Genomic DNA, 22461 nt, shown 5'->3' on the forward strand with positions numbered 1-22461 from the left:
TACACATCAGATTTCTAACAGCCGCTATGCTATTGAATGAGCCGGTGTGGGAGCCTTGAGGAAATGCCGGGGCCAATTTCTGGTCCAAGTCTGTCCCTGTTCACAATTGCAATGCAATTGCATTCTCCCATGAATCTCTTATCAGACTCAGTGCACTGCTATCTGCTGATAGCCTATAATCATAATAGTAGGCCTGTACAAAACAACTTGGAAATTGTTTTACTCAACCATGTTGAATCTGTATACTTTTGCCTTGACATGTCACTTATCTGTAGGAATAAATCTCTAAATTAATCTGAGATAATTGAGGGGAAATTATAAAATAGGTGTTTTTCTGAGGGCCACAGCATAGATTTCAACGCAGTGGTCAGATATGATTCACCTCATCTCCAACGAATCCCCATGTTTATGTAGCGGACATGGCCACGGTGAGTCTACATCACAAATTCCCAACAATAAGCAATGCAATCCCCACGAAAAATCCCGTGTACTTCCTCAGTGTGCCGCCATCCCCCATCTCTCCTCCACCGGAAACCCTGCTGTATCGCAAACTTCGCTTTTATGTTCCCGGAGGCAGTCGATTTTCAACAGGACTTCATCGGTGTGTTGAGTTGGGTCGTCATGGCCGCCTGAACCAGACTAAATTTACCCAGTGCGTGGTTCTCATTCTGTAATTTACATACAATCGAAAGTTTTTTTGCGGATTAACTTCAATATTTGTTAGGGGGGAAAACATCCATGTAAAAATTCTAACATGCAGCCTCCGCCAAGAAAGGTGAGTTGGCCCGGTTTTACTTTTCTCTGCAAATGTTTCGACGAATGTTGCTTATGTAGCCTAACTGTTGAAAGATGCACGCTTTGTTGTAGTCCAATTTTAAGATATGCAACCACCAGGTCGGCACAACGTGTTATAACGTCAGTTCTTATCAAACGCAAACACGACCTTTTGGTTAGTGAGTTGTTTTAGATATTCTAAACTTGAATATTTGTATTATGTTCCAAAATAGCCTAAGAAATGTCCTGGGTAAAATGGTACTCAATTCAATAAAAAACACGAATGTTCTCACGGTTCCAAATTGTAGCTTTTGCTTGGATTAAACTATACAAATATATATACATACATACATTGTAACAGTCTTAGTGGAGAGTTGTTACAAGCGAACGCGGTGCTGGATGGCAGAATTTAGACCTCTAAAGATTAAAGGTAACTAAAAAATCAACAAACATATGGGAGTCCTGTTATATATCATCTTCCAAAAACATTACACAGAAGTCTGTTGCTGTTTGGATAAGAAATTGTACTTCTGTTAGAATTCGTACAGTCGAGGTTCAACTATATCAAATTATTTAGAGTCAAGAGTTGTTGTTAATGAAATATAACTTGATTTTATACTGGACAAAAATATGAATGCAACAAGTGTTGGTTTCATGAGCTGAAATTAAATATCCCAGAAATGTTTCATATTCACAAAAAAGCTAATTTCTCTAATTTTTTGCACACATTTGTTTACATCCCTGTTAGAATTTCATCCACTTGACAGGTGTGGCATATCAAGAAGCTGGTTAAACAGCATGATTACTACACAGGTGCATCTTGTGCTTGGAACATTAAAAGGCCACTCTAAAATGTGCAGTCACAACACAATGCCACAGATGTCTCACGTTGAGGGAGCATGCAATTGGCATGCTGACTGCAGGAATGTCCACCAGAGCTGTTGCCAGATAATTGAATGTTCATTTCTCTACCATAAGCCGCTTCCAACATCCATTTTAGAGAATTTTGCTGTATGTCCAACTGGCCTCACCACCGCATCTGCCTTCTTCACCTGTGAGATTGTCTGAGGGGGCCCTGAGGAGTATTTGCGTCTGTAATAAAGCTTGTTTGTGGGGAAAAACATTCTGATTGGGTGGGCCTGACTTACAAGTGGGTGGGCCTATGCCCTTGCCCAGTCATGTGAAATCCATAGATCAGGGCCTACTTCATTTATTTCAATTAAATGATTTCCTTATGAACTGTAACTCAGTAAAGTCTTAGAAATTATTGCATGTTGTGTTTATTTTTGTAAAGTATGAATTATCACTGTTACAGTACATTTGCCAATTGTTATGTTGATGATTGTTTACGGATTACATTTCTCTCACAAACGGGGGAGCTTTAGCATACTAATTGCTGAGGAATAGGCTAAAGCCATTCAGATGTCAGTGGTAGCGCTACAGATGATTCATTTCCTGAAATAGAAACACCGTGGCCTATTAGATCAACCACTTGACCTGTTTTTGTAGTTGTCTGAATATAGCTTTATTTTAGCCTCAGTATATTTTCCCCTAATGATCGGCTGTGTTAGTCAGACAGCTAATGCTCGTGTGAGATCATTGAATAGTGTTCGACCTAACCATTAGTTTCAAGTTTTTAATGTCACGTGCACAATTACATTGACATTCCTTTCTTGCATGCTCCAAACCCAACACTGCACTACTCAATATAGCACTAAAAATAACATAAGGTCAAAGCTGTGGGAAGTAGGAAAATCTGAATTTAATATACACCACATGACCAAAAGTATATGGACACCTGCTCGTCGAACATCTCATTTCAAAATTATGGGCATTAATATGGAGTTGGTTCCCCCTTTGCTGCTATAACAGCCTCCACTCTTCTGGGAAGGCTTTCCACTATATGTTGGAACATTGCTGTGGGGACTTGCTTCCATTCAGCCACGAGCATTAGTGAGGTTTCGCACTGGTATTTCGTATTTTATTAGGATCCCAATAAGCTGTTGTGAAATCCGCAGTTACTCATCCTGGGGTCCACACAGAACATGACAATACAGAACATTAATAGACAAGGACAGAACTACATACATTTAAAAATGCCACACACAGCCTACATATCAATACATACACACATCATATCTAGGTAAAATAGGGTGATGTTGGGCGATTAGGCCTGGCTCTCAGTCGGTGTGCCAATTCATCCCAAAGTTGTTAAATGGGGTTGAGGTCCGGGCTCTGTGCAGGCCAGTCAAGTTCTTCCACACCACTCGACAAACCATTTCTGTGTGGACCTCACTTTGTGTACATTGTCATGCTGAAACAGGAAATGGCCTTCCACAAACTGTTGCCACAAAGTTGGAAGCCCAGAATCGTCTAGAACAGTGGTCACCAACATTTTCTGCGTCAAGATCACTTTCACAGTCAAAAAGCAAGCTGAGATCTACTGCTCAGATTTTTAAAAATATATATAGATATATTTTTTACATTAACCTCACACAAACAGTTTTGTAGAAATTATGTTTGGGCAGTAGGCCTAATACATTATCACAGCATATTGGCTACATGATTGGCCTGCCAATATTGTTAATCAGACCATATTATATTTCAAAACTCGAGCTTTGATAACAAAATAGATTAGTTGGTTTAGCGCTTGTGAGGCACTGTGGAGCATGAATTGAAATCAGCTTTTTTATTTTACTTGACTGATGGTACCTGCATCTGATGGTCAACAAGGTCAAATCACGACGTCAGTGATCTTCAGGTCGAAACGTCGGAGCTCTAGAAAGATTCCGACTTGGAATTCCGAGTTGGATGATCATTGATCCTTCCTTTCCACCGGTGAGACTGACCAGAGAGGGGACACCGTCTTCCACCTGATGGTGAAACTCAAGTCACACCGCGTCTGCCTCATGCACAAATTCATGTTGTTCCTATGACCAGAGAAAGTTAAATATTCCTTAATATTAAAATCGACATGACGAGCTGTTAATAATAATAAAACGCAGGGCTATCTACTTGGCTACTCAGAAGCGCATTTTGTAATAGTGTCAAATAATTTCTACAGAAATATTTGGTGATAGACTAGGAATGCCTTGAAGATCGACCAGTCGATAGTGATCGACCGGTTGGCGACTACTGGTCTAGAATGTGATTGTATGCTGTAGCGTTAAGATTTCCCTAAACTGGATCTAAGGGGCCTAGCCCGAACCATGAAAAACAGCCCCAGACCATTATTCCTCCTCCACCAAACTATACTGTTGGCACCATGCATTGGGGCAAATAGCGTTCTCCTGGCATCTGCCAAATCAAATTTTGTCACCGATTACAACAGATACTGTGAAAAACTTACAAGCCCTTAACCAATAATGCATTTAAGAGTTGATAACATTTTTACACATTAAAATAGTTGAAAAAAGTTTAAAAAAAAAATTGTAACACAATAATGAGGCTATATACAGGGTGCTGAGTCAATGTGGGGTACAGGTTAGTTGAGGTAGTATGTACATGTAGGTAGGGGTAACGTGACTATGCATAGATAATAAAGAGCGAGTAGCAGTAGTGTGCAAATAGTCTGGGTAGCCATTTGATTAACTGTTCAGCAGTCTTATGGCTTGAGGGTAGAAGCTGTTAAGGAGCCTTTTGGACCTAGACTGGGAGCTCCGGTACTGTTTGCCATGCGGTAGCCAAAAGAACAGTCAGCATCCCGGAGTCACCTCTTCACTGTTGACGTTGAGACTGGTGTTTTGCGGGTACTATTTAATGAAGCTGCCAGTTGAGGACTTGTGAGGCGTCTGTTTCTCAAACTAGACACTGTAGTTGTCCTCTTACTCCGTTGTGCACCGGGGCCTCCCACTCCTTTTTCTATTCTGGTTAGAGCCAGTTTGCACTGTTCTGTGAAGGGAGTAGTACTTTTACGAGATCTTCAGTTTCTAGGTAATTTCTCGCATGGAATAGCCTTCATTTCTCAGAACAAGAATAGACTGACGAGTTTCAGAAGAAAGGTCTCTGGCCATTTTGAGCCTGTAATCGAACCCAAAAATGCTGATGCGCCAGATACTCAACTAGTCTAAACGCCAGTTTTATTGCTTCTTTAATCAGACCAACAGTTTTCAGCTATGCTAACATAATTGCCAAAGGGTTTTCTAATGATTAATTAGCTTCTTAAAATGAAACTTGGATTAGCTAACACAACATGCCATTGGAACACAGGAGTGATGGTTGCTGATAATGGGCCTCTGAATGCCTATGTAGGTATTCCATTGAAAAATCTGCCGTTTCCAGCTACAATAATCATTTACAACATTAACAATGTCTACACATTAACAATGTCTACTCTGATCAATTTGATGTTATTTTAATGGACAAAAAATGAGCTTTTCTTTAAAAAAGGACATTTCTAAGTGACCCCAAACTGAACGTGTGTGTGTGTGTGTGTGTGTGTGTGTGTGTGTGTGTGTGTGTGTGTGTGTGTGTGTGTGTGTGTGTGTGTGTGTGTGTGTGTGTGTGTGTGTGTGTGTGTGTGTGTGTGTGTGTGTGTGTGTGTGTGTGTGTGTGTGTGTGTGTGTGTGTGTGTGTGTGTACACACATAAATACAGTACCCGACAAAAGTTTGGAAACCTTCTCATTTAAGTGTTTTTCTTTAGCTTTACTTTTTTTCTACATTGTCGAATAATAGTGAAGACATCAAAACTATGAAATAACTAGAGGTCGACCGATTTATTGGAGGACCAAAAAAAGATGATACAGATTAATCAGCCGGGTTTTATATTTATATATATTTGAAAAAATGACAATTACAACAATACTGAATGAACAATTAACGCTTTTATAACTTAATATAATACATAAAATCTATTTAGTCTCAAGTAAATAATGAAACATGTTCAATTTGGTTAAAATAATGCAAAAATGCAAAAAGTGTTGGAGAAGAAAGTAAAAGTGCAATATGTGCCATGTACAAAAGCTAACATTTAAGTTCCTTGCTCAGAACATATGAAATCTGGTGGTTCAATATTCCCTGTAAATAAATATTATGTTGCAGTTATTATAGGAATTATGATGCGTCGACTATTTCTCTCTATACCATTTTGTATTTCATATACCTTTGACTATTGGATGTTCTAATAGGCACTTTAGTATTGCCAGCCTAATTTCAGGAGTTGATGGGCTTGAAGTCATAAACAGCGCTGTGATCAAGCATTGCTAAGAGCGGCTGGCAAACGCAGTAAAGTTTGAATGAATGCTTACGAGCCTGCTGCTGCCTACCACCGCTCAGTCAGACTGATATTTCAAATCATAGACTTAATTATAATATAGTAAACACAGAAATATGAGCCTTTGGACATTAATATGGTCAAATCCGGAAACCATAATTTAAAAAACAAAACGTTTACTCTTTCAGTGAAATATGGAACCGTTACGTATTTTATCAAACGGGTGGCAACCCTAAGTCTAAATATTGCGGTTACATTGCACAACCTTCAATGTTATGTCATAATTATGTAAAATTCTGGCAAATTAGTTCGCAACGAGCCAGGCGGCCCAAACTGTTGCATACACCCTGACTCTGTTTGCACTGAACGCAAGACAAGTGACACAATTTCCCTAGTTGATATTGCCTGCTAACATGAATTTCTTTTAACTAAATATGCAGGTTTAAAAATATATACTTGTATATTGATTTTAAGTAAGGCATTGATGTTTATGGTTGGGTACATTGGTGCAACTACAGTGCTTTTTTTTGCAAATGTGCTTGTTAAATCATCACCCGTTTGACAAAGTAGGCTGTGATTCGATGATAAATTAACAGGCACCACCTTGATTATATGCAACGCAGGACAAGCTAGTTAACTACACATAGTTGATGACATTACTAGCTTAGCTAGTGATTATGTGAAGGTTGTTTTTTATAAGATAAGTTTAATGCTAGCTAGCAACTTACCTTGGCTCCTTGCTGCACTCGCGTAACAGGTGGTCAGCCTGCCACGCAGTTTCCTTGTGGAATGCAATGTGATCGGCCATAATCGGTGTCCAAAAAGGCCGATTACCGATTTGTTATGAAAACTTGAAATCAGCCCTAATTTTAATTGGTCCACCTCGAGAAATAACACATGAAATCATGTAGTAACCAAAAAATTGTTAAACAAATCAAAATATATTTTATATTGAGATTCTTCAAAGCAGGCACCCTTTGCCTTGATGACAACTTTGCATGCTCTTGGCATTCTCGCAAGCGGCTTCATTTTAAAAATGTTATGCTAAGTTTTCTGTTGCAATTGTTTTTGCTACAGTGTGCCCTAATGAACATGACCCTGATCAATTCAACGACTTGCCCCTGTTAATGCGTCAACCGGAAACATGCAGATATACAGAGACTGTTAAAAATAATGTATTTGTGCTTTTATGACATTCAGTGCACTTTTTAGGAGTTTACGGCTTTCTTCACCAAAAGATGGATTTGGTTGTCTAGTCCATTTCTTCTGACATTTCTTTTCTCCCTCAGGTCAAGGTTACACAGGAGCTAAAGCATACTCATGCTGAGCAGATGAGCAGACTACACATCAAACACCAGACAGAGTGTGACCTACTAGAGGACCTGAAGTAAGGGGAGGGTGGAAGTTGGGTGGTGGAGGGAGCCGGTGCATGGCAATTGAGGCTGCGTCTCTATCCCCAGTTCCAAATCAACCCCTACTACCTAGGCACTTGCGTAGTTGTGAAAGGCTTGGATAGATATAATCAATGACAATTCATTGGGGGGGGGGGGATAGCCACTAATACCAATCTGATCTTTGTACATGTCTATGATATGAAGTACCCTGGCAGGGAGGCTAAGGGTTTATTTGGAATGTAACGGTAGTCTTGGGTTTCGCTTTCTTTTCTTTGGCTTGGGTGAGGTGGCACCGCCCACACTAAACAGCTGGAAGTGAAAAGCAAGGAGGGCCTCCACTCCAGATGTTCTGGCTGCCATAAGTAGTTTGTTGGGGGGGGGGGGGGAAGAGAGGATAACAAAAAGAGAAGAAAAATACCTAGAGATCGAACAAGCCCGAAATGTTCAGCCAGTCACTCTTGGAGGAAAATCGAAGTTGGATAAAAATACCTTTCAGTGTTAAAATAAGAGTGGCATCATTCCCAAAGATTCCTGGGATCAGGATGTAATAATCAGGAATCCTGCAAATGGGATTTCGATTAAGTTACCAGAATAAAATAAAAAACATGTCACAGGGAGATTGATAGGGACAGGCAGTGATATAGTATAGGGAGGCAGGGATGTGTTCATTAGGTACCAAACATACTGAAACAAGGAGGGACTGCCTGGACTCCAATAAGAAATTCATTTTCGTTTTCCATTGCACAGAATTTTAAATCAATGTTCTCTAATGAACACGACCCATGCAGAGGGAAAGGATCTGTTGTGTCAGTTTGGCTTTGCTGTATACTGGAGCACTCAGACAAATATTAACGCACTGTAATTTACTATAAAATGCCCAGTGAACGTGTGCTAGAAAAGAAGACTCACGAGCAAGGGTGTCTGACTGTGGCCCTAGAACTCAGAGGCTCTCGTCCTCTAATCAAGGAGGCTGTAGGGTAGGGAACACGCAGGAAGCCCCCAGTGATGCACCACCTTTTGTAGAGCCTTCCAGATGAGGGAAGTGCAGTTGCTGTACCAGGCGGTGATCCAGCCGGTCAAGATGCTCTCAGTTGTTATAGAACTTCTTGAGGACCCGAGGGCCCATGCAACATTTCTTCAGTAACCTGAGGTTGAAGAGACACTGTAACGGTGGTGGTGTGATTGGACCATTTTAGGTCCTCTGGTGTGCACGTTGAGGAACTTGATGCTTTTGACCCTCTCCACTGCAGCCCCGTCCACTGCATCCGCTGTTTCCTGAAGTTCACGATCAGCTCCTTGGTTTTGCTGGCATTGAGGGAGAGGCTTTTCCTGGCACCACTCTACCAGGGCTCTAACCACCTTCCTCTAGGCTCCCGTTGCCGTCGGGGATAAGGCCCACCACGTTCATGTTGTTGGCAAACTTAATGATGGTGTTGGAGTCGTGCATGGCCACACAGTCGTGGGTGTACAAGAGGGGGCTGAGCACGCACCCCTGGGGGGCCCCTGTGTTGTAGGTCAGTGTGGCAGAGGTGTTGTTGTCTATCCTCACCACCTGGGGTTTGCCTGTCAGGAAGTCCTGGATTCAGTTGCATAGAACAGAGCCTGGAATAGGGAGAGAGGCCGGGAGAAAGGAGGGACTAGTGGCCCTGGAACGGGAGGAAAAATAAGTACAGTTACTGAAAGAATTCGGATTATTTTTGTTGTGAGAGTGGAGGGAAGGACATAGCTCAGTAGACGCTGTGGTTCTCCAACTGTGAGAGAGAACAAGCTGTGCCATACTCTGCTCACTCCTGGAACTGTAAAGACAATAACACAACTGGGACCCTGGGGATTATTCATTAGACATCAAATGGAAGAAAACAGACTGAAACAGGGAGGGAATATTTTAACCAATAATGCATTTGAATCTTTGTTTTCTGTTGTAAGTGTTTTTTGTTGCATGCCCTAATGAATATGACCTTGATAAGCAGTGAAATAGAAAAATAAAATAGTAAAAATATTACAGCACGTCTACACTGCATAGTTATATGCACCACTCTACTATTTTGATCAATCAAACGATTTGTCACAATTTAATAACAAGCCATCACATTCATTAGATATCGGATTGATACACTATATATACAAAAGTATGTGGACACCCCTTCAAATTAATGGATTTGGCTATTTTAGCCACCCATTGCTGACAGGTGTATAAAATTGAGCACACATCCATGCAATCTCCTTGGCCATGCTGAAGAGCTCAGTGACTTTCGACTTGGCACCGTCACAGGATGCCACATTTCCAACAAGTCAGTTCATAAAATTTCTGACCTGGTAGAGATGCCCCTGTCAACTGTAAGTGCTGTTATTGTGAAGTGGAAACGCCTAGGAGCAACAACGGCTCAGCCGCAAAGTGGTAGGCCACTCAAGCTCACAGAACGGGACCACCAAGGGCTGAAGCGTGTAAAAATCATCTGTCCTCGGTTGCAACACTTATTACCGAGTATCAAACTGCCTCTTGAAGCAACATCAGCACAAGAACTGTTCGTCAGGAGCATCATGAAATGGGTTTCCATTGCCAAGCAGCCGCACACAAGCCTAAGATCACCATGTGTAATGGAGTGGTGTAAAGCTTACCGCCATTGGACTCCAACAGACGAATCTGGGTTTGGCAGATGCCAGGAGTACGCTACCTGCCCCAATGCATAGTGCCAACTGTAAAGTTTGGTGGATGGTTGTTTTTCATGATTAGGCCACTTAGTTCCAGTAACGCTAGAGTAGCCAATAACATTCTAGACAATTCTGTGCTTTATTTTTTATTTAACTAGGCAAGTCCGTTAAGAACAAATTATTATTTACAATGACAGCCTACACCGGCCAAACCCGGACGACGCTGGGCCAATTGTGCGCCGCCCTATGGGACTCTCAATCATGGCCGGATACATCCTGGATTCGAACAAGGGTGTCTGTAGTGACACCTTTATTACTGAGATGCAGTGTCTTAGACAACTGCGCCACCCGGAAGCCCACTTTGTGCCAACAGTTTGGGGAAGGCCCATTCCTGACTCAGCATGACACTGCCCCCGTGCACAAAGCGAGGTCCGTACAGAAATGGTTTGTCAAGATCAGTGTGGAATAACTTGACTGGCCTGTACAGAGCCCTGACCTCTACGCCATCGAACACCTTTGGGATTAATTGGAACGCCAACTGAGAGCCAGACCTAATCGCCCAACATCAGTGCTCAACCTCACTAATGTTCTTGTGGCTGAATGGAAGCAAGTCCCCACAGCAATGTTCCCACATTTAGTGGAATGCCTTCCCAGAAGAGTGGAGGCTGTTATAGCAGCAAAGGGGGAACGAACTCCATATTAATGCCCATGATTTTGAAATGAGATGTTCGGCGAGTAGGTGTCCCCATACTCTTGGTCATGTAGTTATGATGCCTAGCATGTCATTGGCTTTTAAATCTAAATGTACCATGCATTGCTTAACACATATAGTCTTGTAGTGTCCATTCAGTCTCTTTTCCCAGTTAATTATTATATGGTGTATATAATTCTGTTCTACCTTCGTTCCTTGTAGGACATTCAGTCAGAAGAAAGCCGCTGTAGAGAGGGACTATGCCCAGGTGAGTCTTCTCTCTCTCTCTCTCCATCCTTAGTTCGCTCTCTCTATCACTCTGGAGGCGTGTTCATTTCTGCATTTGAATGACATTATATTGTGGCATTGCTGTCGTCTTATTTGTGTTGCCAAAAAAAGAATCTTCCAATAATGACACACAAAGCGACCAGCTGCGCCACCATACGAGGTTTGGGTATAGTTACGGTTGGTGTCGTTGGGAGGATCAGGGCTCAGTTGTGGTCTGATGGATTACTCCTCTATCTGAGAGTACCACTCTAAGGGCTCAGACACATTTGCTGGCTGAGCGTACTTAGCACCTCCCGAACGTAATTTGCGAACTGAGTGCGCACCTACTTCACATGTAGAATCTCGTGAAAATGTTGCTAGTCATACGGTACAGTGGGTGGTCCCTAAATCAGACGACCACAAGATCCTCATTCGATGCGATGTGTGTCAGCTCTAAAGTCTTCTGTCTCAGTTGTGGCGTTTTCGTGTGGCCCACTTCCTTGTTGTGGAGTTGTTTTGGCCACAGCTTCCTGTGAATATAAATGTACTGTTTCAAAACCCCCCTATGCTCCTGCTTTGGTCTATTCTGGCGTTGCATCCCCGTGTTGAATGTGAACCATTACTGTGATTAAAAGAGGGTTCTGGCTTGGGAGTAACCCCAACCAGGCACTACCCAGACACTTTTGTGGGGGGGTGTATTTCAAGGATTTCATTCATATCCTTTCTCACATGCCATTTATATGTACTACAGTCTTCTATATATCAAGAGTCACCTCCAAGACAGAGTGCCTCCAAGACACTTTCTCACACCCACTCTCCAACCAACACTATCTAGTCGGCTAAAGATTCAGGGTGCCACACAAGAAAACCAAGTATTTCGTGCACACACTGTGAGCCTGCTGAAGAAGGGCACTGAACAATTCCCATCACCACATTATCTATTCATGAATAGCGTTGTTGTGCTAGTAGCTGTGTTGTGCCGCCTGTCTCTATCTGCCCTAAAACCAATCCTGTGAGCTGCTATAGATGCACACACATTAAGAGATGTATTATTTAAGATACTCTTTGAAGAGGTAGGATTTCAGATGTTTTTGGGAAGATGTGCCCGGGACTCTGCTGTCCTAGCATCAGGAGTAAGCTGGTTCCATCATTGGGGTGCTAGGACAGAAGAGCTTTGACAGGGCTGAGCGGGAGCTGACCTCCCATAGGGGTGGGGTGGCAAAGAGACCAGAGGTGGCAGAACGGAGTACTCAGGTTTGGATGTAGATTTTGAGAATAGCCTGAAGGTAGGGAGGAGCAGTTCCCCTTGCTGTTCTTTAGGCAAGCACCATGGTCTTGTAGTCAATGCGAGCTTCAGCTGGAGCCAGTAGAGTATACGGAGCAGCATGGGAGTGCTTGGGAAGGTTGAACACCAGACAGGCTGCGGCATTCTGAATAAGTAGCGGGGGTTTGATGGCACAAGCGGGGAGCCCATATAACAAGTGCCTGGAATAGAACCTGCGCAGCTTTATGTGTGAGGAAACGTTGTACTCTACTGATATTGTAGAACATCAATCTGCAGGAGTGAATCACTGCTTTTATGTTTTAACAGAACGACAGTGTGTTGTCCAGGATCACGCCAAGGTTCTTTGCACTCTGGGAGAGGGACCCAGTGGAATTGTTGACCGTGATGGAGAGGTCATGGAGCGGGCAGGCCGGAAGAGGAGCGGGCAGGAAGAGCAGCTCCGTCTTGCCGAGGTTGAGCTTGACATCCAAGCAGAGATATCTGCTAGGCACGCAGAGATGTGGGTCACCACCTAGGTGTCAGAAGGGGGGAATGAGAAAAGTAGTTAAGTGTCATCCACATAGCAATGATAGGAGAGACCATAAGCGGATATGACGGAGCCGAGTGACGTGGTGTATAGAGAAAAGAGGGCCTAGAACCGAGCCTTGGGGGAGACCAGTAGTAGGGGCATGTGGTACAGACAAGGATTCTCTACGCGCCACCTGGTAGGAGCGTCTTGCCAGTCAGGATGCAATCCAGGAGTGTGCAGAGCCTGAGACGCCCAGCCCTGAGAGGGTAGAGGGGTGGATCTGATGGTTCACACTGTCGATGGCAGTGGATAGATCCAGGACGATGAGAACAGAGGAGAGAGAGTCTACTTTGGCTGAGCATTCTCCATTGAGTGACCCGTATTGAAGCCTGACTGGTTATGATCTAGAAGATCGCTCTGAGCGGGATAATGAGAGATAACGAGAGAGACGGCACATTCAAATGTTTTGGAAAGTAAAGAAGGAAGGGAAACTGGTCTGTAGTTTTTTACATGAGATGGGTCGAGTGTTGGTTTCTTGTGATGGGGAGCGGCTGGCAATCTTGAAGTCAGAGGGAACACAGCTAGTAATCAGGGATGAGTTGGTGAGAAATGGGAGTAGATCTCCAGATATAGTATGGAAGAGGGATGGGGTCCAGTGGGCAGGTTGTCGGGTGGCTGGACATCACTAGTTGTAATATTTCATCTGGAGAGAGAGGGGAGAAAGAGGTCAAGGCGTAGGGTAGTTCTGGGTGAGTAGGACCATTGGACTCAGTAGACTGAGTGAATGAGGAGTGGATGTTGTCAACCTTTTTTTCAAAGTGGTTGACAAAGCCGTCTGCGGAGGGGGGAAGTGGTGGAGAATTAATGAGGGAGAAGGTGGAAAAGAGTTTATGGGGATTGGAGGCAGAGGCTTGGAATTTAGAGTGATAGGAAGCACCTTTAGAAGTGGATACAGAAGAGAAGGTAGAGAGGAGGGATGCTAGGTCCTTGTGGAGTTTTGTTTTCCCAAATTGTCATTCAGCTGCCTGCTGCCCTGTTCTGTGACGACTCAGTGAGTCACTCAGCCACAGAGCAGGAGGGGAGGGTTGAGCCGCCTAGGAGGAAAGGGGACAGTGGGAGTCAGAGGCGGAAAGGGAGGGTCGAGGAGGCAGAGACAGGAGGCAGGTGGGAGAACGATTTAGCGGAAGGAAGAGATTATGGGATAGAAGAGGGGTGGTAGGAGGAGAGACAGAGCGAAGTTTGCGACGCCATGACCATCTGGGTAGGGGCTGAGTGGGTAAGGTTGGAGGAGAGGGGGAGAGGGAAAAAAAACAAAGTAGGGATCAGAGACCTGGATTGGGGTTGCCGTGAGATCAGTCATCGAACAGCCCCTAGTAAAGATGAAGTCAAGAATATTCCCTGCATTATGAGTGGGAGGCGACTGGGAGGTCAGGGTGAGTTCAAAAAGGCAAGGAGAGGAAATAGAGGTGGAAAGAAATGAGTCGGCGCCAGGAGGTTGACATTGCCACGATCACGATGGTGAGCCATCGTCTGGAAATTATGGGTTGTGCTCACAGGGTACACTAGATTAGAAGGGTTGCATCCACTGGGTGGGGAGCATCTGTAAAACATACTGAGAGGAGTGAACAGGGATAGAAATTACACACATACTTGACAAAGTTCCAAAAGAGAAAAATGAGAATCTGAAAATAACTACATAAGATACTGAAGTGAGAGAGTGCCGTGAAGCCTTTGGCTCTTTCCTTCCTCGAATAACTCTGCAGAACGTCTTTGTTTTGGGTGACAACGCCACCGCTGAAAAAATAGGGGCAACTGAAGTACTATAACTATTTGATGATTGCCTAGCAGAGGAGATGAAAAATACCCCCTCTAACACTCATCTGCCAATTATCAGAAAGCTATCACAAATTGATCTGAAACCAGTCAATGTTCCCAACACTTCGCAGCCACAAGTACTTAGCATTCAGTTGTTCAAATCAATGATTAAACAGGCTACTAAATGTAGAAGGGCAGCACTTAACTAGAATTGACTTAGCCAGACTATACCAACAAAACTTATTGAAAGAATATATACTTAGGCTACTCTTGCAGACATTAGCTGTCTTCGCTCTGTCTCTCTGTATATGTCTCTCTCTCTTACCAAGACACTCAGGACATCACAGCAATGTGCTGGCATCCCAGTAGAGGTTGAAGGTCATCACGCAGCCCTGCTGTTGATATCCTGTCACTGTGTGTGTGTGTGTGTGTGTGTACTTACTAGGAACCAAATTATAGCGAACAGAACTGGGAGGGACCTACTTAGTTTTCTAAACTCATTTTTCATTGCAAAATGTTTCGCAATGATGTGCGCTAATGAAAAAATCCCAGGTAGTCCATCCCTGTTTCAGTCTGTTTTCTTCCCTTTGTTGCTTAGTGAATATGACCCTGCTTCAGGTCGCAAACAGTGAGTTCAGAGAAACTGGGCAGATAGCGTTAGTTATGAAACCGCTTTGTGAAGTGCAGCCACATGTTTCAAGAAATCCACCATAGTCCCTGTGCCCAAGAAGGCCAAGATAGCCTGTCGAAATGTCTGTCGCCCCGTAGCACTCACATCTGTAGCCATGAAATGCTTTGAAAGGCTGGTCATAGCTCACATCAACACCATCATCCCAGACACCCTGGACCCAGTCCAATTTGCATACCGCCCCAACAGATCCACAGATGATGCTATCTCTATTGCATTCAACACTGCCTTTTCCAGCTTGGACAAAAGGAACATCTACGTGAGAATGCTGTTCATTAATTACAGCTCAGTGCTCCCCAAGCTTACATAATAGTGCCCCCCAAGCTCATCGCTAAGCTAAGGACCCTGGTACTGAACATCTCCCTCAGCAACTGGATGCTGGACTTCCTGTCGGGATGCCCCAAGGTGGTGAGTAGAGACAACAACACATCCACCACGCTGACCCTCAGCATGGGGACCCCTCTGGGGTGCCATGCTTAGTCCCCTTCTGCACTCCCTGTTCACCCACGACTGCGTGGCTTTGCACGACTCCAACACCATCATTAAGTTTGCCGATGACGCATTGGTGGTAGGCCTGATCACTGATGATGACGTGACATCCACGTCTTCGGCGCATGGGGAACAGTGGGTTAACTGCCTTGCTCAGGGGAATCCGGTTGGCATTTCCACCAAATATGATGATGAGAGGAAGCCCAGTGGGAGGAGATGGATTTCTGTCATTGCCAAAACATTTAATCTCAATTCAGTTTTTCCCCAAAACTAAAATCTGTTAAGAACCGAGTGCACTAAGTTTTGTAGACTTTACCCTTTGCCAAAGTTTTCAAAAATGTTGTTGTTTAGGCACGCAAGAGCGAATGTAGTTATTGCATATGCACACTTCAGAGTAGGCGTTCCATAACTGAAATATGCCAATACATGCTAGAACGCGCCAATAGCATCCCGCTAGCACGTGCTTGGGATCTGCTTGCCTGCTCTATGATTCATTTGCTCCCATTGGAATTGACAGGCTGTGGTATATCTTGGGTTAGTTATATAAAAATCTCTGGTGGTGAGAAGTTTCCCCTAGGATCAGCTTCCCCTCACCCAATCCTAACCTTAAAGTGGCACTCTGTGATTGCTACATAATTGTTTTTACTTTTATATTGTTAATACCCATTTGATTATTTTGTAAAACATATTTTGAAGGATTATATATATTTTTTTCACAGTACAGCGGGAAATGTAGAGATGAGGGCATAGACAGAAGGTGGCCAAGATGGGTCTCGAACCCTCGTCGCCAGGGGGCATTTGTGGTCCGCTATCACCAGACTTCGGCACTACCCATTGATTTGTTGAGGGAGATAACTTAGAAATGCCTCATGCGCTTGTTTACTCCAATGTTTGTAAACATTGTAATTGTAAAAACATTGTATTTAATTTTTATTTTTTAACTATAGGCTCATAACAAGGCTTATATAAATTAGATCTCACAGATAGTCAGTCCTTGCATCCATAACTCTGCCCATGAATTTGAGTGGCACCATCAGCTGTTTACCAAATCAGTGGTGGGGTGTGACCACTTTATTGTTTGAACGGCAGATTGTTCCTTTGACCATTAGTCGGGAGAATGAAAAACGGACTCAAAATCAGCGTCTAAGGGCACCTTTCCCTTACACCAAGAGCACACACTGTATAGTTGTTCATCAATGAGGATTGACGGTACATGCAATCAATATGACTTTCCCAATATGTTTCAATGACAGACAGTTGTGATAATACAACAGTATTCTTCTCACTCGGCTTTCTACTTTGGTCTCTGAACTATTAGGTTGTGTGCCTTTGGCATAAAATGGAAGAAAAGAGACAAACAGAATACTAATTAATTTTCCATTGCAAAATGTTTCAAAACGTTTGCCGTAATGAACAGGACCTTGGTACAAGCAGCAGATGTCTTTATTGGGCCTGTGCAGGTTAAATGGCATCCTCTGTTTTTTGGCGCCAAATTAGAGACTAGAGGTTAGACTGTTAAATCAAAGTGGGTCACAGTGGACTCTGAAACTCTTCTTTTCCTTTAGCCTACCCCTCCTCCTTCTGGCTCTTCTTCACTAACCCTCTCTTTTTCATCTCTTAACACCTGCATGCTGCCATGACCCGATTTGATATTCAAATCACAGTAAGTGATGAAATGACACTCTGTCCCTTGTTCTTACCCCATCCTGCCATCCCCTCTTCCCTCACACCATGCTGGCTGCACTCTCTGTGACTCCCACAATGGCTGGGTTTGTGGTGGTAGATTCTGCCGTTTGGGGCTTTGACACCAGAACCCAGAGAGACCAAAGGGTTTAGAGACTGGGCCTAAAGTGTGTCCCTTGTGGATTGACTTTAGCCTGGTCCCATCTGTTGGTGCTGTATAGCCAACTCAAATAGTTCTGGTATGGCAATGACCATAGGAGTTGGCTAGATGGATCTGACCGCCCTGCATGAACTTTAAGTCCCAATTTAGATCACCTGTCTTTCTGTTCAGCTGAGAATGTGCTCTGTATGGCCCTGCGTGCGTGCGTGCGTGTGCACGTTTTTGCGAACAAATGCCCCCTCGCATACTAGGGCTGGGAATTTCTGAGAGACCTTACGATACGATATTATCATGATACTAGTTAGCGGGCTGCGCGCTAATAGCGTTTCAACCGGTGACATCACTTGCTCTGAGACCTTGCTCTGCAAGGGAAACAACTTTTGTGGAGTGATAGGTAACGATGCTTCGAGGGTGTCAATTGTTGTGTGCAGAGGGTCCCTGGTTCGAGCCCAGGTAGTGGCGAGGAGAGAGACTGAAGCAACACTGTTACACCGCTACAATATCTATTGCAATTCTCTCTCGCGATTCGATACTGTGATTTTATTGCGATTTGATGTTCCAAACATATTGCTGACCATATGTCTGTTGCAGAGGGACGAGAGAGCCATGAGAAAATGAGTTTTGATCAGTCATGGAAATAAAAGTGCTAGAAACAAATTGGCTCCCTATTTAACAAGATGGAGAACAAGCTATGAATGGAAAATACTGGAGTTTTGGTGCCGGTACAGCCAACTAGTGTGAAAATAATATTGCGATATTGTCAAAACGATACAATATATTGTCAACTGTAGCGGCCCCCCCCCCCCCCCCCATCACTATTGCATGCTAAAGTCCAGAAATAAATAAATGTAAACATGTATGTTCTTTGTTTTCTCTGCAACGCTATTTCAGTTCCTCAAAGCTCAACCTTACTGCCGTCCCACGGTATTTCCGGGGGTGCTGCTCTGGTTTAACTCAACTCTGGACCTCGAAGCCAGTTGCACTGCATTTTTTCATTGTTCATCTCTAATCAGGGACTGATTTCAAACTGGGACAAGAGGTGTGTGTGTGTGTGTGTATAATTCATTATCAGGTAGAACAGAAAACCAGAAAGCTCTACATAGTACAGGTGAATGAGTCCATGGCTGTTTCTGAAATGGCAATCTCTTCCCTATATTGTGCTGCACTACTTTGACCAGGGCTCGTAGGGCTCTATACACAGATTACGGTTTAGTGTCGTGTTCATTAGGGCATACCGTAGCAAAACATTTTGTAATGGAAAGCGAAATCGAGCATTTCAGTATGTACAGTTGAAGTCAGAAGTTTACATACTTAGGTTGGAGTCATTAAAACTTGTTTTTCAACCACTCCACAAATTAATTGTTAACAAACTATAGTTTTGGCAAGTCAGTTAGGACATCTACTTTGTGCATGACACAAGTCATTTTTCCAACAATTGTTTCAAACAGATTATTTCACTTATAATTCACTGTATCACAATTCCAGTGGGTCAGAAGTTTACATACACTAAGTTGACTGTGCCTTTAAACAGCTTGGAAAATTCTAGAAAATGTCATGGCTTTAGAATCCTCTGATAGGCTAATTGACATCATTTGAGTTAATTGGAGGTGTACCTGTGGATGTATTTCAAGGCCTACCTTCAAACTCAGTGCCTCTTTACTTGACATCATTGGAAAATCAAATGAAATCAGCCAAGACATCAGATTTCAGCAATTTCCAAATGCCTTAAGGTACCACGTTTATCCTTTCAAACAATAGTACGCACAATAGTACGCAAGTATAAATACCATGGAACCACGCAGCCATCCTAACACTCAGGAAGGAGATGCGTTCTGTCTCCTAGAGATGAACGTACTTTGGTGCAAAATGTGCAACTCAATTCCAGAACAACAGCAAAGGACCTTGTGAAAATGCTGGAGGAAACAGGTACAAAAGTATCTATATCCACAGTAAAACGAGTCCTTTATCGACATAACCTGAAATGCCGCCCTGCAAGGAAGAAGCCACTGCTCCTAAACAGCCATAAAAAAATCAGACTACGGTTTTCAACTGCACATGGGGACAAAGATCATACTTTTTGGAGAAATGTCTGATGAAACAAAAATAGAACTGTTTGGCCATAGTGACCATTGTTATGTTTGGAGGAAAAGGGGGAAGCTTGCACGCCAAAGAAGACCATCCCAACCGTGAAGCACGGGGGTGGCAGCATCATGTTGTGGGGGTGCTTTGCTGCAGGAGGGACTGGTCCACTTCACAAAATAGATGGCATCATGAGGGAGGAAAATGATGTGGATATATTGAAGCAGCATCTCAAGACATCAGTCAGGAAGTTAAATCTTGGTCGCAAATGGGTCTTCCAAATGGACAATGACCCCAAGCATACTTCCAAAGTTGTGGCAAAATGGCTTAAGGACAGCAAAGTCAAGGTATTGGAGTGGCCATCACAAAGCCCTGACCTCAATCCCATAGAAAATTTGTGGGCAAAACTGAAAAAGCATGTGCCTGCATACCTGACTCATTTACACCAGCTTTGTCAGGAGGAATGGGCCAATATTCACCCAACTTATTGTGGGAAGCTTGTGGAAGGCTACCTGAAACGTTTGACCCAAGTTAAACAATTGAAAGGTAATGCTACCAAATATTAATTGAGTGTATGTAAACTTCTGACCCACTGGGAATGTGATCAAAGAAATAGAAGCTGAAATAATAAATCATTCTCTCTACTATTATTCTGACATTTCACATGCTTAAAATAAAGTGGTGATCCTAACTGACCTAAGACAGGGAATCTTTACTAGGATTAAATGTCAGGAATTGTGAAAACTGAGTTTAAATGTATTTGGCTAAGGTGTATGTAAACTTCCGACTTCAACTGTAAGATCAGGAAGTGGGGCACAGTAAGTGGGTCTGGAGTTCAGAGATTAAAGGTCATCAATCCTCTTCCTCCCTCCCAGGCTCTACACAAGCTTGCCAATCAGTACCTGAAGAGAGAATGGCCGGACAGCCTATCAGATGAGCCAACAGACCACGGGTAAGACCTCTAGCCAAAGAGTGAACCATTATTGTATCAGCAGCGTCAGAAATGTCTCTAATTTTCTCAAGTGTTCTTCCGTAATAGTACTACCAGTATCAGTGTGTATTATTGAAAGCTACATATTGTTATTTGGCATTTTTTGCTAGACTCTTTGATATTTTGTGCTGATTTTAGTCCAGGTCATCTCATGTCCGAATTGTCATTGCCTTTTAAATAAAGGTTATTGTGCAAAAGATTAACTGGCTGAACCAACAGTTGTTGTATTGTGTCGTCACAACCATGAACATAAAAAAATATCAGGGATATTACCAGTATTCACACTGCCTATTGTGTGTCTGTTGTCACAGGAACATGTACACATTGTGGAAGGCATACCTGGAGGGCATAGTGCATGTGAGCCAAACCAGGATCACGGCCTGTGAGAACTACAGGAACCAAGTGTCGGACCCTGCCAAGACTGCCAGGCTGCAGAAGGAGCAGCAGCTCAGGAAGGTATGGAACGCAAATCACCACAAAACTGCTGAGCTTTCCATAGTTTAGACTCCCCCCACCCCGACTCTATCCTCAATCTCGCTCGCCCTCTTGCTCTCTCACATGGTTTAGATTATGTGACGCATGTCTCCATTTATACAGCTGATGAGTTGAAATGACTGAAGCAGTTTCAGGATATGTGCTTTCTAAAGGAGAAGTCTGCTGTTCTTTGGATACAAACCAGTGTATACAGTGCATTTTGGAAAGTATTAAACCCCTTTTACTTTTTTTTTACAGCCTTATTCTAAAATGGATTAAATCAAACATTTTCCCCATCAATCTACAAACAAAACCCCATAATGACAAGCAAAACTGGTTTTCTACATTATTCAATATGTATTACAAATAAACAGACACCTTATTTACATAAGTAATCAGACCCTTTGCTATGATCACATGCATTTATAAAGCCCTTTTTACATCAGCAGATGTCACAAAGTGCAATAAAGAAACCCAGCCTAAAACCCCAAACAGCAAGCAGTGCAGATGTAGAAGCACGGTAGGTAGGAAAAACTCCCTAGAGATTCAAAATTGAGCTCATGTGCATCCTGTTTCCATTGATCATCCTTGAGATGTTTCTTCAACTTGATTGGAGTCCATCTGTGGTAAAATCATTTGATTGAACATGATTTAGAAAGGCACACACTTGTCTATATAAGGTCCCACAGTTGACAGTGCATGTCACCGCAAAAACCAAGGTCAAAGAAATTGTCTGTAGTGGCCTCCATCATTCTTAAATGGAATAAGTTTTGAACCACTAAGACTCTTCCTAGAGATGGCTGCCTGCCCAAACTGAGCAATCGGGAGAAGGGCCTTGGTCAGGGAGGTGACCATGAACCCGATGGTCACTCTGACAGAGCTCTAGAGTTCCTCTGTGGAGATGGGAGAAACTTCCAGAAGGACAACCATCTCTGCAGCACTCCACCAATCAGGCCTTTATGGTAGAGTGGCCAGACGGAAGCCACTCTTCATTAAAAGGCACATGACAACCCGCTTGGAGTTTGCCGAAAGGACTCAGGAGGCTAAAGAAATTTGTCTTTACACCTAAAACCCTCACAAACCTTTACAGATGCACAATTGAGAGCATCCTGTCGGGCTGTATCATCCCCTGGTACGGCAACTGCACCTCCCACAACCGCAAAGCTCTCCAGAGGGTGGTGCGATCTGCCCAACGCATTACCAGGGGGCAAACTTCTCACCTCCTGGAGACGAAGGCCAAAAAGATCATCAAGGACATCAACCACCCGAGCCACTGCCTGTTCACCCCGCTATCATCC

The 22461-nt window shown here is 43.3% G+C and overlaps 1 protein-coding gene across 1 annotated transcript in view; it reads left to right on the top strand.

Moving 5' to 3' along the window:
* The first annotated feature begins 473 nt into the window (after positions 1 to 473).
* The window catches only part of LOC139423245 (F-BAR and double SH3 domains protein 2-like), a 50855-nt gene continuing 28867 nt past the window's right edge, over positions 474 to 22461 (top strand). The window contains exons 1-5 of the mRNA XM_071175051.1: positions 474 to 775; positions 7277 to 7374; positions 10947 to 10992; positions 20574 to 20650; positions 21001 to 21145. Of these exons, the coding sequence (XP_071031152.1) occupies positions 755 to 775; positions 7277 to 7374; positions 10947 to 10992; positions 20574 to 20650; positions 21001 to 21145 (387 nt within the window). The 5' untranslated portion in view covers positions 474 to 754. The remainder of the gene's footprint in view (positions 776 to 7276; positions 7375 to 10946; positions 10993 to 20573; positions 20651 to 21000; positions 21146 to 22461) is intronic.

The sequence above is a fragment of the Oncorhynchus clarkii genome, chromosome 12 (assembly GCF_045791955.1).
Source record: "Oncorhynchus clarkii lewisi isolate Uvic-CL-2024 chromosome 12, UVic_Ocla_1.0, whole genome shotgun sequence".
Lineage (NCBI taxonomy): Eukaryota > Metazoa > Chordata > Actinopteri > Salmoniformes > Salmonidae > Oncorhynchus > Oncorhynchus clarkii.